The sequence below is a fragment of the Mytilus edulis genome, chromosome 6 (assembly GCF_963676685.1).
Source record: "Mytilus edulis chromosome 6, xbMytEdul2.2, whole genome shotgun sequence".
Taxonomy (NCBI): domain Eukaryota; kingdom Metazoa; phylum Mollusca; class Bivalvia; order Mytilida; family Mytilidae; genus Mytilus; species Mytilus edulis.
Genome location: NC_092349.1, coordinates 64142897 through 64158237, shown reverse-complemented (window position 1 = coordinate 64158237; position 15341 = coordinate 64142897). Strand labels below are relative to the sequence as shown.

At 33.0% G+C, this 15341-nt stretch overlaps 1 protein-coding gene across 1 annotated transcript in view; it reads left to right on the top strand.

Annotated features, from left to right (window-relative positions):
* Positions 1 to 14854, top strand: part of LOC139528122 (piwi-like protein 1) — a 35422-nt gene extending 20568 nt beyond the window's left edge. The window contains exons 7-17 of the mRNA XM_071323951.1: positions 69 to 281; positions 615 to 968; positions 1410 to 1524; positions 2533 to 2720; positions 3710 to 3861; positions 6049 to 6173; positions 9138 to 9315; positions 9944 to 10097; positions 10611 to 10736; positions 13817 to 13967; positions 14584 to 14854. Coding sequence (XP_071180052.1) covers positions 69 to 281; positions 615 to 968; positions 1410 to 1524; positions 2533 to 2720; positions 3710 to 3861; positions 6049 to 6173; positions 9138 to 9315; positions 9944 to 10097; positions 10611 to 10736; positions 13817 to 13967; positions 14584 to 14700 — 1873 coding nt within the window. The 3' untranslated portion in view covers positions 14701 to 14854. The remainder of the gene's footprint in view (positions 1 to 68; positions 282 to 614; positions 969 to 1409; positions 1525 to 2532; positions 2721 to 3709; positions 3862 to 6048; positions 6174 to 9137; positions 9316 to 9943; positions 10098 to 10610; positions 10737 to 13816; positions 13968 to 14583) is intronic.
* Positions 14855 to 15341: the final 487 nt, after the last annotated feature.

The window sequence follows — 15341 nt, the reverse complement described above, 5'->3', positions numbered from 1 at the left end:
ATATATTTCAATACTTACAAGATTGAAGAATTTAGTATACATTGACGTATGAAAAATTTTGATTACAGCATGGATATCATACCAGGATTTTTGGCAGCCGTTCAGAAGTTTGAAGCTGGTAACCTTCTGCTGATAGATGTGGCCCACAAACTTCTACAAACAGACAGTATATTGACACAGATGACTAACCTCTATCACCTGTATAAGGATCAGCATGATGGAGATAATAAGTTCTGGGATAGATGTAGAAAACAATTCATTGGTACAATTGTTCTCACCAGGTGACTATAGAGAAATTTATATCGTAGATTTGATAATTGATGCAACGAAACATGTGCCTCCACAAAAATAATAGATGTAGCAAAATGTATTTTGACTGAGTATTAGTTTTAAATAATGGGGAAAAAACGTTTAAAGCAATTGTTAATTGCACATTGAAAAATGGACAAAGGAGTAGTAACATCAATGATGTGTACAGCCTCCCAACATGTTTGTATATGTTCAATTAATGTAACATATCTTGGTATGTCTGAAATTTCATTGTCTATTTTTTTTCATAAATTTTACATGAAGAATTCATATTTTTATGTTTTTATTTTTCTAAAACTTGGCAGGTACAACAACAAAACCTACCTAATTGATGATATTGATTCAGATAAAACACCGTTAGATACATTTGAACTCCGGAATGGAGAGAAAATATCCTATGCAGATTATTATAGAAAACAGTATAACATAACTGATCTAGATGAGACGCAGCCAATGTTAATTAGTCGTCCGAAGGAAAAAGATAAACGAGTTGGAAGGACTGGTCTAATCATCTTGCTTCCACAGCTTTGTTATGTCACTGGGATGACAAACGAAATACAGAATGATAGAAGTGCTAAAACTAGTATTCAGACATTAACAAGGGTTGCACCTCAGCAGAGAGTTGTCTCCCTTACTGAATTTGTACAGCAGATTCAAACGTAAGTTTTAGCTCTAACGATGAAATCTGTATAAAATGTATCCTTTTTCATTGTTTTTTATGCTTGTTGTTTTGAGATAATCTGATAAAAATGTTGGACATCAACTTTGAATGAGGGATTTGCGTTACATATTTTATATAAAAAAAGTAGTATTTATGGTTTCCCTACCTATAAATCTTAATTTGACATATTTCTAAACACTAAGCTGTTAACAGAATTTGATTTTCTTTAGCCTCTGACTTTGATAAATACATGTCACAAAATTTAAACATGTTACCACATTTATCAACGTTGCTTAATTCTTAAATACAAATGATAAACTTCCATCGAATAAACAATTTAAAAGTTAAAAATGCCAACCCTATACATTTTCAGTAAGAAACCCTGAAAATGCTTGATCTTGTTTACATAAAATTATAATGACCCCTTTTATGATTACAGGAATAAAGATGTACAAAAAATGATGAACGATTGGCATTTAAGAATACCAACTCAAGCACTCGAAATACAAGCTAAACTATTGGATCCAGAAATCATCAAACAAAAAGATGTGCAGGTAAATTAGAGAGCCGTCAGTGTTTAATTAACCCCGTGTGAATTAAAGGGTATTATAAATGACAGTTGCATTTAGCATTGCCACCAAAGTTATTCCTTACAAACCAAAACCTTCTGTGTCATTTGTTCTCTTTTGGAGAGTTGTCTCATTGACAATCATACCAAATCTTCTCTTTTATTTATACTTAATGGACTTATACTAAGGTTTTATGACATTAAAATTAGCTTTTTTAAAACTGAGAAATAAATTCTATAGATAATTGCTAGAATTGAAAGTATTAAGCTCAATCACATTCTTCTTAGATTTAAATATGGCTGTGAATAATGAATCAGTCTCTAATAATTAATTAGCTTGAAAGAAGTAAAAGGATAATAACCCAGTTTTTCAATGTTTTAGTTAAATTTTCATAATCCATGAAAATCATAAATTACAAGGTATCCTGGAAATACAATGATATATGTAAATAAACTCATCATAAATACCAGGATTAAAATTTTAAAAAAGACTAACCAGTAATGCTCCAATAAAAAAAAGTTAAAAAGACCAAATAAAGTATGAAGTTGAAGAGCATTGAGGACCAAAAATTCCTAAATGTTTGGCAGCTAAGGTAATCTATTCATGAGGTAGAAAAGCCTTAATATTTCAAAAATGTTAAGTTTTGTAAACAGTAAGACAATGTATTGTTTAAATTAAGCTTAAGGTGGTACCTAACTTTACAGGGAGATAACTCTGTAAAATCAGCTAAACGTTTTAATTACGTTGTGTTGTTATTAAGGGAATATTAAGCTTCTCAATGATCAAAATAAGTGTTTGTCAAACTGCTATATAACCAGTGTAATTTTTCTGATAAATTGGTTGGTTCAAATTTTTTGAAATTTTTATCTTTTTGTCAAAGGGTCAAAGTAAATACTTTGTCAAAATTTTATGAAAATTAAACAAGCCAAATTAATTTTAGTGAAAGTGTTGGGTACCACCTTAATATTTATCCTTTTTTTTTTACATTTTTAGTTGAGATATGACCAAACAAAACCTGACTGGTCTAAAGACATGAGAAGTAATCTGTTGACAACTGCAGTCAGTCTGAAAAACTGGGTCATTATATTCTCAAGAAAGAATCGTGGAACAGTTGTAGATTTCATTGAGGCTCTTAAACGTGTTGGACCTCCCATGGGAATTAACTTCACACAACCTATAGTGTAAGTACTACAGGAATTAATCAAATTTTGAAAACCAAATTTGTATGTATATACAGTGCAACCTGTCTAATCTAACACACTGTGGCACCAGAAAACATGTTGGATTAAGCAGGGTGTCAGAATACTCAGGTTTTTTCTGCAAGAATAGGCAGATTTTGGGACCATGAAAATGTGTCGTTAAAACAGGATGTTGGAATACTCAGATGTCTTTTAGACAAGTTGCACTATATTCATTTTCTTTTTACTATTTACTACTAGACCCTAATTAATGTGTGATGCTAGGAATTACTTTTCTATGTTCTTGCCTGACATGATTGCTTCCCCTTAATAGTAGACACTTAGCCAGATATAAGCAGTTGAACTAGAGAGGAGAACTTCTTTTAATCTCATCAAATTAGGGTGTTGACTTGACGTTAACTTCTAATAAGAATCATGGCATGATGCTATCCTGAGTTATACCTGATTATTCTCTCTTGGCATGTCTGAATTTGTTGAGGGCTAGTCCAGAAAAAAATGTATGGAGGGGGGGTTGGAAGGCAGTTTTTGTCAGCACCCGTCACCCAGACAATTGTATTGAAAATTATAGTGCATTATAGTGTGAAAAGTTGCTCTGATACCTATCACCCATGTATTATTAATACAATGTGCCTTCCAACCCCCATACATTTTTTTCTGGAATAGCCCTAATGGAAAACATATCCTAGGTTATAATGAAAATCTTAGATACTAATTTTCATGGGTTAAGGTAAATCAAAAATTTAAATGCTCAACAACATACAGTATTTTAAATGCTTGTTTGCAGACATTTCCAAACAATGAAATCCAAGAATACACAATGTATGGCTCCACCATTCACAAAAACTGATATTCACAAAAATTAATTAATCAACAATACACTCTACATCTATTTGTTTAAAATGTTTATCAGCAACAGCAGAAACACATATAACAGTCAGTAATGGAAAAGTTTGACAATAATTTAATTTCAGGGTTGAATTACCTGACGATAGAAACTTGTCCTACATCACGGGTCTAAGACAGACAGTAGAATCTACCACTCAGCTCGTCCTCTGTGTTCTACCTTCCAGTAAAGAAGATTGTTATAATGCTATCAAGAAATTCTGTTGTGTTGATCATCCAGGTAGGTTTCCAACTTTCCATTGATTAATTTTCCTTTAATAGTGTCTTTGAATGCTTGATTGATTTTTTGTGTTTAATGCCACTTTCAGCATATACGCACTCGTGTCTGTGCATGGCACCCAGAAACGTGTGTGTGTTTAGTTGTGATTGTTGAAAGATGGACAAAAAATTGTGAGACAAATTATATTACAATTTCAGTAAATGCTGCATACATGTAAATTATCAATATTTAAAATGCAGTATTCCTTTTTTAGCTCACCTGGCCCAAAGGGCCAAGTGAGCTTTTCTCATCACTTGGCGTCCGGCGTCCGTCGTCGTCCGTCGTCGTCCTGCGTTAACTTTTACAAAAATCTTCTCCTCTGAAACTACTGGGCCAAATTTAACCAAACTTGGCCACAATCATCATTGGGATATCTAGTTTAAAAAATGTGTCCGGTGACCCGGCCAACCAACCAAGATGGCCGCCATGGCTAAAAATAGAACATAGGGGTAAAATGCAGTTTTTGGCTTATAACTCAAAAACCAAAGCATTTAGAGCAAATCTGACGTGGGGTAATATTGTTCAACAGGTCAAGATCTATCTGCCCTGAAATTTTCAGTTGAATCGGACATTTCGTTGTTGGGTTGCTGCCCCTGAAATGGTAATTTTAAGGAAATTTTGCTGTTTTTGGTTATTATCTTGAATATTATTATAGATAGAGATAAACTGTAAACAGCAATAATGTTCAGCAAAGTAAGATCTACAAATAAGTCAACATGATCAAAATGGTCAGTTGACCACTTTAGGAGTTATTGCCCTTTATAGTCAATTTTTAACCATTTTTCGTAAATCTTAGTAATCTTTTAGAAAAATCTTCTCCTCTGAAACTACTGGGTCAAATTTAACCAAACTTGGCCATAATCATCATTGGGGTATCTAGTTTAAAAAATGTGTCCGGTGCCCCGCCCAACCAACCAAGATGGCCGCCATGGCTAAAAATAGAACATAGGGGTAAAATGCAGTTTTTGGCTTATAACTCAAAAACCAAAGCATTTAGAGCAAATCTGACATGGGGTGGGGGGGGGGGGGTAAAATTGTTCATTAGGTCAAGATCTATCTGCTCTGAAATTTTCAGATGAATCAGACATTTAGTTGTTGGGTTGCTGCCCCTGAAATGGTAATTTTAAGGAAATTTTGCTGTTTTTGGTTATTATCTTGAATATTATTATAGATAGAGATAAACTGTAAACAGCAATAATGTTCAGCAAAGTAAGATCTACAAATAAGTCAACATTACCAAAATGGTCAGATGACCACTTTAGGAGTTATTGCCCTTTATAGTCAATTTTTAAACATTTTTCGTAAATCTTAGTAATCTTTTAGAAAAATCTTCTCCTCTGAAACTACTGGGCCAAATTTAACCAAACTTGGCCATAATCATCATTGGGGTATATAGTTTAAAAAATGTGTCCGGTCACCCGGCCAACGAACCAAGATGGCCGCCATGGCTAAAAATAGAACATAGGGGTAAAATACAGTTTTTGGCTTATAACTCAAAACCCAAAGCATTTAGAGCAATCTGCCATGTGTTAAAATTGTTTATTAGGTCAAGATCTATCTGCCCTGAAATTTTCAGATGAATCGGACCACCCGTTATGGGGTTGCTGCCCCTGAATTGGTAATTTTAAGGAAATTTTGCAGTTTTTGGTTGTTATCTTGAATATTATTATAGATAGAGATAAACTGTAAACAGCAATAATGTACAGCAAAGTAAGAACTAAAAATAAGTCAGTATGACCAAAATAGTCAATTGACCCCCTAAGGAGTTATTGCCCTTCATAGTCAATTTTTAACAATTTTCTTAAAATTTGAAGATTTTCAATAACATTTTCCACAGAAAGTACTGTTATAGATAGAGATAATTGTAAGCAGCAAGAATGTTTAGTAAAGTAAGATCTACAAACACATCACCATCACCAAAACACAATATTGTCATGAATCCATCTGTGTCTATTGTTTGATATTCACATAGACCAAGGTGAGCGACACAGGCTCTTTAGAGCCTCTAGTTTGGAAACCTATCCAATATTAATGATAAAAATGTTAAATCGTTTCTGAATTTACAGTAAGTACTGAAGATAATGAAACCTGTAAAATCAGATTAACATGTAAATGAAAATTATAACTGTATCAATTTATATTTTGCAGTGCCTAGTCAGGTAGTACTAAGCAGAACTATATTCAAGAAACAAAATCTCCAGTCTGTGTCTACTAATATTGCTATCCAGCTAAACTGTAAGCTTGGTGGAGAACTCTGGGTAGCAAGTATGCCTGTAAGTTATCAAAGGGAGATAATCTACTATTACAGAAAACATTCTATACTTCAAAAGTTTTCTGCCTGTTTTTTATGCCCCACCTACGATAGTAGAGGGGCATTATGTTTTTTGGTCTGTGCAACCGTCCGTCTGTTCGTTCGTCCGTCCGTCTGTCTGTTCGTCCGTCCGTCTGTCCCGCTTCAGGTTAAAGTTTTTGGTCAAGGTAGTTTTTATACGCCCGTCAAAATTTTGACGGGACGCATTATGGTATACAAATGTCCGGTGTTCGTCCGTCTGTCCGTCTGTCTGTCCGGCGTAAACATGTCGCACCGTAACTTGAGAACGACTTATCCAAATTTCATGAAACTTAATATAGTTGTTTCTTATGATGGTCAAATGATCTGTATACTTTTTGGTGAAAACAAAGATTTAAACTTTTTGAGTTACGGCACTTTGTAACTAAAACAGGGGTGTGTTTTTTTAGCTCACCTGACCTGAAAGGTCAAGTGAGCTTTTCTCATCACTTGTCGTCCGTCATCCTGCGTCCGTCGTCCGTCGTCCGTCGTCTGTAAACTTTTACAAAAATCTTCTCCTCTGAAACTACTGGGCCAAATTCTACCAAACTTGGCCACAATCATCCTTGGGGTATCTAGTTTAAAAAATGTGTGGCGTGACCCGTCAAACCAACCAAGATGGCCACCATGGCTAAAAATAGAACATAGGGGTAAAATGCAGTTTTTGGCTTATAACTCAAAAACCAAAGCATTTAGAGCAAATCTGACATGGGGTAAAATGGTTGATCAGGTGAAGATCTATCTGCCCTGAAATTTTCAGACGAATAGGACAACCTGTTGTTGGGTTGCTGCCTGTGAAATGGTTATTTTAAGGAAATTTTGCAGTTTTTGGTTATTATCTTGAATACTATTATAGATAGAGATAAACTGTAAACAGCAATAATGTTTAGCAAAATAAGACCTACAAATAAGTCAACATGACCAAAATTGTCAGTTGACCCCTTAAGGAGTTATTGCCCTTTATAGTCAATTTTTAACAACTTTTCGTCATTTTTTGTAACTTTTCTAAAAATCTTCTTCTCCAAAACTGCTTTGCCAAATTTAACCAAACTTGGCCACAATTATCATTGTGGTTTATAGTTTAAAAAATGTGTCCGATGACCCAGCCTACCAAACAAAATGGCCGACATGGCTAAAATTAGAACATAGTGGTAAAATGCAGTTTTTGCTTTATATCTTTGAAACTAAGACATTTAGTGCAAATCTTTCAAGATTTAAATGTCCATCAGAATAAGATATATCCCCTCACAAATTTTGAGTTGAATCGGACAACCTGTTGTTGGGTTGCTGCCCTAAAATTGGTGATTTTAAGGAAATTTTGCAGTTTTTGGTTATTATCTTGAATACTATTATAGATAGAGATAAACTGTAAACAGCAATAATGTTCAACAAAGTAAGATCTACAAATAAGTCAGCATGATCAAAATTGTTAGAGGACCCCTTAAGGAGTTATTGCCCTTTATAGTCAATATTGAACAACTTTTCGTCATTTTTGTAACTTGTATAAAAATCTTTTCTAAAACGACTTGGCCAAATTTAACCAAACTTGGCTACAATCATAATACTAGGGTATCTATTCAAAAAAAAAGTGTCTAATGACCCCGCCTACCAACGAAGATGGCCGACATCAGTAAACACATTAACAGGTGAGCGACACAGGCTCTTGAGAGCCTCTAGTTTCACATGTCGCACCGTATCTCAAAAACGTTTCTTGATTATTGCTTAAAACTTTACACACTTCTTAGTTATATTAATCTTAATATCTGTATACTTTTTGGTGATGATTCAAAATTTCATTTTTGAGTTTTTGAGTATTTTGTAAAAAAGGGGGAGGTTTTTTTTACATGTCGCGCCGTATCTCAAAAACGATTTATGATTATTGCTTAAAACTTTACACACTTCTTTTTTATATTAATCTAAAGATCTGTATACTTTTTGGTGATGATTCAAAATTTCATTTTTGAGTTATTGAGTATTTTGTAAAAAAGGGGGAGAGTTTTTTTACATGTCGCGCCGTATCTCAAAAACGATTTATGATTATTGCTTGAAACTGTACACACTTCTTTGTTATACTAATTTAAAGATCTGTATACTTTTTGGTTTGATTCAAAATTTTATTTTAGTGATATTTGTTAAAAAAAAACAGGGTGGGGGGGTTTCACATATCCCGCCGTGTCTCAAAAACAATAAATGGTTATTGCTAAAACTTCCTCAGAAACTATTTATGATTATTGCATAAAACTTCCACACAAGACGTCGGGCGTATCATGCGCTCATGGCGCAGCTGTTTATTAATGAAGTTGAAGTCCAATCGACTTCAAACTTAGTATACATGTTCCCTATGATATGATCTTTTTAATTTTAATGTCAAATTAGAGGGTTTACCCCAATTTCACGGTCCACTGAACATAGAAAATGATAGTGCGAGTGGGGCATTCGTGTACTGGGGACACATTCTTGTTTAGGTGGATATTTCTTACCGTTTTACGGGAATACATTGTATAACAAAGACACAGTAACCCAATGACATCAAAAACTAAAAGACTGCTATCAGTCTTTCAAGCTGTTAAATAAAATGATTTGAAAATCGTATATACATGTAGGTGAAAAGTATGATTAGGCTTCCACTTATCTAAACCTTGGACTGGTATGATAACCAGAAAAATCTTGAGGACCGAACTTGTCAAACTGTTGCATATTAATTTTTGTCGCCAAGATAGTGTAAAATGAAACAAAAATATTGAGAGGATAAACAAACAACTTTGCAATGAACTATTTGGCAATCAAGTTATTGTTCATTATCTTGCCATTTATGAGAAGGTCTTCTTTTGTAAGATTAATTACATTATAACAAGAAGATGAAAGTTTTCAACTTGTAAATGTTGTGCATAATTTATATTTTTTACAGGGCATGACTACTGGTTTAATGATTGTTGGTATAGATGTGTTCCACGACAAGAAGAATAACAAGTCATATGCTGGTGTCGTCTGTAGTCTAAACAAGGAATGTACTCGATACTTTTCCACTGTAACTCCACAACTAAGTGGACAGGAATTAATTGATGGCATTTATGTAAAGTTTGCTGGTATGTTAAAAATATTTTACAATCAACATTCAAAGGATTAGAATGGAAAAGTAATTAAAAAAACAACATTAAAATTTTACTGGAAAATTAATTTCAAGGAAAATATTTGATGATAGCAGGCTACATTTAAGGAATGACTGTAATATTTTTTCTGTCCATGAAGAAATAACATAAAAAATTTGGTGCACACTGAATAACACGCGTAGCGGGTTATTTAACAGTATGCACCACATTTTTTATGTGGTTTCAAATAGACAGAAAAAATATTACAGTCATTTCTTATAATTTAATTCTAAATTTCAAGTTTAACAGTAGAAAACCCATGAAAAACGTTGATGATGTCACAGTCACATGACTAAATTATGTCTATGGGCTGATAACAAAATAATGTCAGCCAATCAGAAGACGCGTTACATCCAAAATTAAATCATTTATAAATACAAACAACACAGTTAGAATTTCAATAACTATGGTATGTATAAAGGAAAAAACGTTTAAAGTTTAAACATATTTTGGACAAATTGATTAGACACAAACAAAGTTTATGTACGTAGTAGATATGATTCTGAAGAACAAATTTTATGTTCAATAACTAATTAATTATTGTTATTTCCTTTCATCTGTACAGAGGGACTAAAGAAGTACCATCAAGTAAATGGTCATTTGCCTGGTAATATTGTTGTATATAGAGATGGAGTTGGTGATGGACAGTTAGATATGGTGATGGAACATGAGGTCAAACAGATGCAGGGCTGTACCGTAGATTTATACCCAGATGTTCCGTAAGTTTTTAAGTTATTAGGAATTTTAAATTAGCTGTTTTAAAGATTTACAAGTCAATTTAGAATAACTGCGAATTTAAAATTGTTGTTATTTCTTTGAAAAAATTAGTAAGCCATTTATAGTATCAATTGAACAAGCTTGGATGTTTTATAGTTGCTATGATTTTGACATTGAATGAACCAATGAACAAATTCTTCTCAGTTTAATGACACCTCTGCTTTGGACTCCGAGATGTGATATGTTTGTCTAGTTTTAAGCATTATGCATTACACTTCTTAGTTCATTCCAACTAAAATAACCATAATTTTGTTTCCAACCCACCAGGAAAACTGATTGGTTGACATTTTAAGTATTTTGATTATTGTTTACTGTTTGACAAAACAGACGTTCCTACATCAAATATCATATTATAAAAAATTATCATAGTATTTGATATCATATTATAAAAAATTATCATAGTATTTATAAAGAAAAAAAAAGGAAAATTTCTCATGATCAAGTTTATTTTACAGGCCGAAGATAGCAGTAGTTATAGTAAAGAAGAGGATCAGTCAAAGATTCTTCTCTAAGAACCATCAGAACTACAGCAATCCCACACCAGGGACGGTTGTTGATAGCGCCCTCACTAAAAGTGAATGGTAAGTCTCCGGTTCTTAAGGTGGTATGAGAGTCTAAAATAAAAATTATAGAATTTGTTCACACTTTGCCAAAACGTAGTATCTATTGAAATATGTTCAAAAATGTAATAAAAAGGATAGGTCACTGTGCATTTTCTCAAGCTACAGGTTATGACAAAATGACACATTTTGTATGGATTATACAGGAAAAAACACCATTTTGTGATTAGAAACTAAACAAAATGATAGAATTGTAAAATAAGTTAGGAAAAGATAGCTTTCAGACAGTGCTTAGAGAATATCAAAAGAAAAATAGGGTCACCGTACGTTTTTTGGAAAATGCACTTTTTAGAGTTACCTCCCCTTAAAATGCCAATTTAAAAACATTTTAGAACAACCAAAAATAATCTACACTTGTAAAAATATTAATATTTATAAGTTATATTCTTATAAATTGGTTCTTTTAAATTAAAATCCAAATTAAATATCTGCATTCCTGCATCCAATTTTGCTAACTTGATAGAAAATATGGACCTTAGGTTCTCTGTTTTTAGCTCACCTGGCCTGAAAGGCCAAGTGAGCTTTTCTCATCACTTGGCGTCCGGCGTCGTCCGGCGTCGTCGTTAACTTTTACAAAAATCTTCTCCTCTGAAACTACTGGGCCAAATTAATCCAAACTTGGCCACAATCATCATTGGGGTATCTAGTTTAAAAAATGTGTGCGGTGACCCGGCCAACCATCCAAGATGGCCACCATTGCTAAAAATGGAACATAGGGGTAAAATGCAGTTTTTGGCTTATAACTCAAAAACCAAAGCATTTAGAGCAAATCTGACAGGGGTAGAATTGTTAAACAGGTAAAGATCTATCTGCCCTGAAATTTTCAGATGAATCGTATAACCCGTTGTTGGGTTGCTGCCCTGAATTAGTAATTTTAAGGAAATTTTGCTGTTTTTGGTTATTATCTTGAATATTATTATAGATAGAGATAAACAGTACACAGCAATAATGTTCAGCAAAGTAAGATTTACAAATAAGTCAACATGACTGAAATGGTCAGTTGACCCCTTTAGGAGTTATTGCCCTTTATAGTCAATTTTAAACCATTTTTCGTAAATCTTAGTAATATTTTACAAAAATCTTCTCCTCTGAAACTACTCGGCCAAATTAATTCAAACTTGGCCACAATCATCTTTTGGGTTAGTAGTTTGAAAAATGTGTCCGGTGACCCGGCCATCAAACCATGATGGCCACCATGGCTAAAAATAGAACATGGGGTAAAATGCAGTTTTTGGCTTATAACTCAAAACCCAAAGCATTTAGAGCAAATCTGACATGGGGTAAAATTGTTTATCAGTTCAAGATCTATCTGCCCTGAAATTTTCAGATGAATTGGACAACCCGTTGTTGGGTTGCTGGCCCTGAATTAGTAATTTTAAGGAAATTTTGCTCTTTTTGGTTATTATCTTGAATATTATTATAGATAGAGATAAACTATATAGCTATAAACAGCAATAATGTTCACCAAAGTAAGATTTACAAATAAGTCAACATGACTGAAATGGTCAGTTGACCCCTTTAGGAGTTATTGCCCTTTATAGTCAATTTTTAACCATTTTTCGTAAATCTTAGTAATCTTTTACAAAAATCTTCTCCTCTGAAACTACTTGGCCAAATTAATTCAAACTTGGCCACAATCATCTTTTGGGTTAGTAGTTTAAAAAATATGTCCGGTGAACCGGCCATCCAACCAAGATGGCCACCATGGCTAAAAATATAACATGGGGTAAAATGCAGTTTTTGGCTTATAACTCAAAACCCGAGGCATTTAGAGCAAATCTGACATGGGGTAAAATTGTTTATCAGGTCAACATTTATCTGCTCTGAAATTTTTAGATGAATCGGACAACCCCTTGTTGGGTTGCTGACCCTGAATTGTTAGTTTTAAGGAAATTTTGCTGTTTTTGGTCATTATCTTGAATATTATTATTGATAGAGATAAACTGTAAACAACAATAATGTTCAGCAAAGTAAGATTTAAAAATAAGTCAACATGACCGAAATGGTCAATTGACCCCCTTAGGAGTTATTGTTCTTTATAGTCAATTTTTAACAATTTTCATAAAATTTGTAAATTTTTACTAACATTTTCCACTGAAACTAATGGGCCAAGTTCATTATAGATAGAGATAATTTTAAGCAGCAAGAATGTTCAGTAAAGTAAGATGTACAAACACATCACCATCACCAAAACACAATTTTGTCATGAATCCATCTGCTTCCTTTAATATTCACATAGACCAAGGTGAGCGACACAGGCTCTTTAGAGCCTCTAGTTTACAATACAAGATGGCGGAAGACACCCATATACCACCTTAAGGCAACACCATTCATCATTTGTAGAGGGGGCATGTGATATATAAAACAACATATCCCCTCTTTCAAAATGTGAGGAACCCTTTAAACTTTATTAAACCTGATGATTTTTTACTTTGAATAATAAAACTGATTTTTGATGTGAAATTGTTAAGTACATTAACAACAACTAATAAAGGCTTATGGTTCACCTTATACTGTAGATTCATCTTCATTCCTGGGATCTCAGTATCAGTTAACCATTTTCTAGAAGCTTGTTTACAGATCCAGCAAAACCACCAATTCAAACATCCTCAATCCAGGAAAATTAGTATCCAAGAAAATTTTGTTTTTAGGAACAAACAATGAATACTAATAACTCTGCTGCTCTATTCTAAGATATCCAAACAATGCAGGGTCAAAGGGTCAAACAAGAAAGATTTCACGTTAATTTCACCTTAATCAAGATCATTTGTTAAGTTCATGTGAAATTAACATGAACAAAAAAATCACTTGAATTTTGTTTGAAATCATGTGAGCAAAATTCAATCTAAAGATTATGCATAATTAATCATTACCTTGCAAACCTGGTATTGTTCTTTAAAAAAAAACAATTTTATAAAATTCAGAATGGGATGTGTCCAAGAGACAACATTATCCAATCAAAGAGAGAATACATCTTAAGGCCACCAATAAGTAAACACCATAAATATAGCTAATAAACATTTGTACCTCTTTTATTTCAGGATGGACTTTTTCTTGGTGTCCCAGTCCGTACGTCAGGGGACTGTCTCACCAACGCACTACAATGTTATCTACAATACTATCACAAGCTTTACTGCTGACAGATTCCAAAGACTTACCTATAAGTTATGTCATCTGTATTACAACTGGCCGGTAAGTTGAATATTTTTAACAGAACAGATAACAGAGTCTTACATATAAGTTATTTTATATTTATTGAAACATGTGAAATATTTTGAATACTTTTTACTTGGCACTTGTTAAAAAAAAGAAAGAAATAACAAACTCTTAGGAGAATTAAAAACATGGTAAAGTCTATGTACCATTAAAAACATGGTAAAGTCTATGTACCATTAAAAACATGGTAAAGTCTATGTACCATTAAACACATGGTAAAGTCTATGTACCATTAAAAACATGGTAAAGTCTATGTACCATTAAACACATGGTAAAGTATATGTACAATTAAAAACATGGTAAAGTCTATGTACCATTAAAACATGGTAAAGTTTATGTACCATTAAAAACATGGTAAAGTCTATGTACAATTAAAAACATGGTAAAGTCTATGTACCATTAAAAAATCAAACACGACTATATCAACCTACAGAACTATAAATGGAAAAAAGGATTTTTATTTATTTCACAATCATGATAAATATTCTATTTAATGGATGTTTACAAATGACTTTTGTGTTGTTCAGTGTATATTTGTAATTTATATTTTGCTAAATACAGAAAAATCTAATCATACTTTGTTTATTTTCAGGGCACAATACGTGTACCAGCACCATGTCAATATGCACACAAATTGGCGTATTTAGTTGGCCAGAATATAAGAAAGATTCCACATCCTGCATTGTCAGATAGACTCTACTTTTTGTAAAGTGATTGTTATTTTGTTTGTGTCCTGAATAACCTTGAAATATTTGCCACTTGACATCAAGAAGAAGGATAAGAATTTGTTCTCTTCCTGAATATCATGAAATATTTGCCACTTGTTATTTAGCAAACAATAAATCTAGTAACTTGAGTCTAAATTTGTACTTGTTCTGAATATGCATGAAATATTTGTTACTTGACAGTAAGAAGAGTGATTAAAATGTGTTCTCTTTCCTGAATATGCATGAAATATTTGCCACTTGACGTGAAGCAAAAAATCGATCTTGTAAAGGGATTGTAAATTTGTTCTTGTCCTGAATATGCATGAAATATTTGCCACATGAAGTGAAGCAAAAATAATCTGAAAAGTGATTTTGAATATGTTCTGGTCATGAATATGCATGAAATATTTGCCACTTGACATTTATCAAACAATAAATTTTGGTAAGGGATTGTTAATGTGTACTTGTCCTGAATATGTTTGAAATATTTGCCACTTGACATGAAGCACATAAACAATCTTGGAAAGGGATTGTTGATTTGTACTTGTCCTGAATATGTTTGAAATATTTGCCACTTGACATGAAGCACAGAAACAATCTTGGAAAGGGATTGTTGATTTGTACTTGTCCTGAATATGTTTGA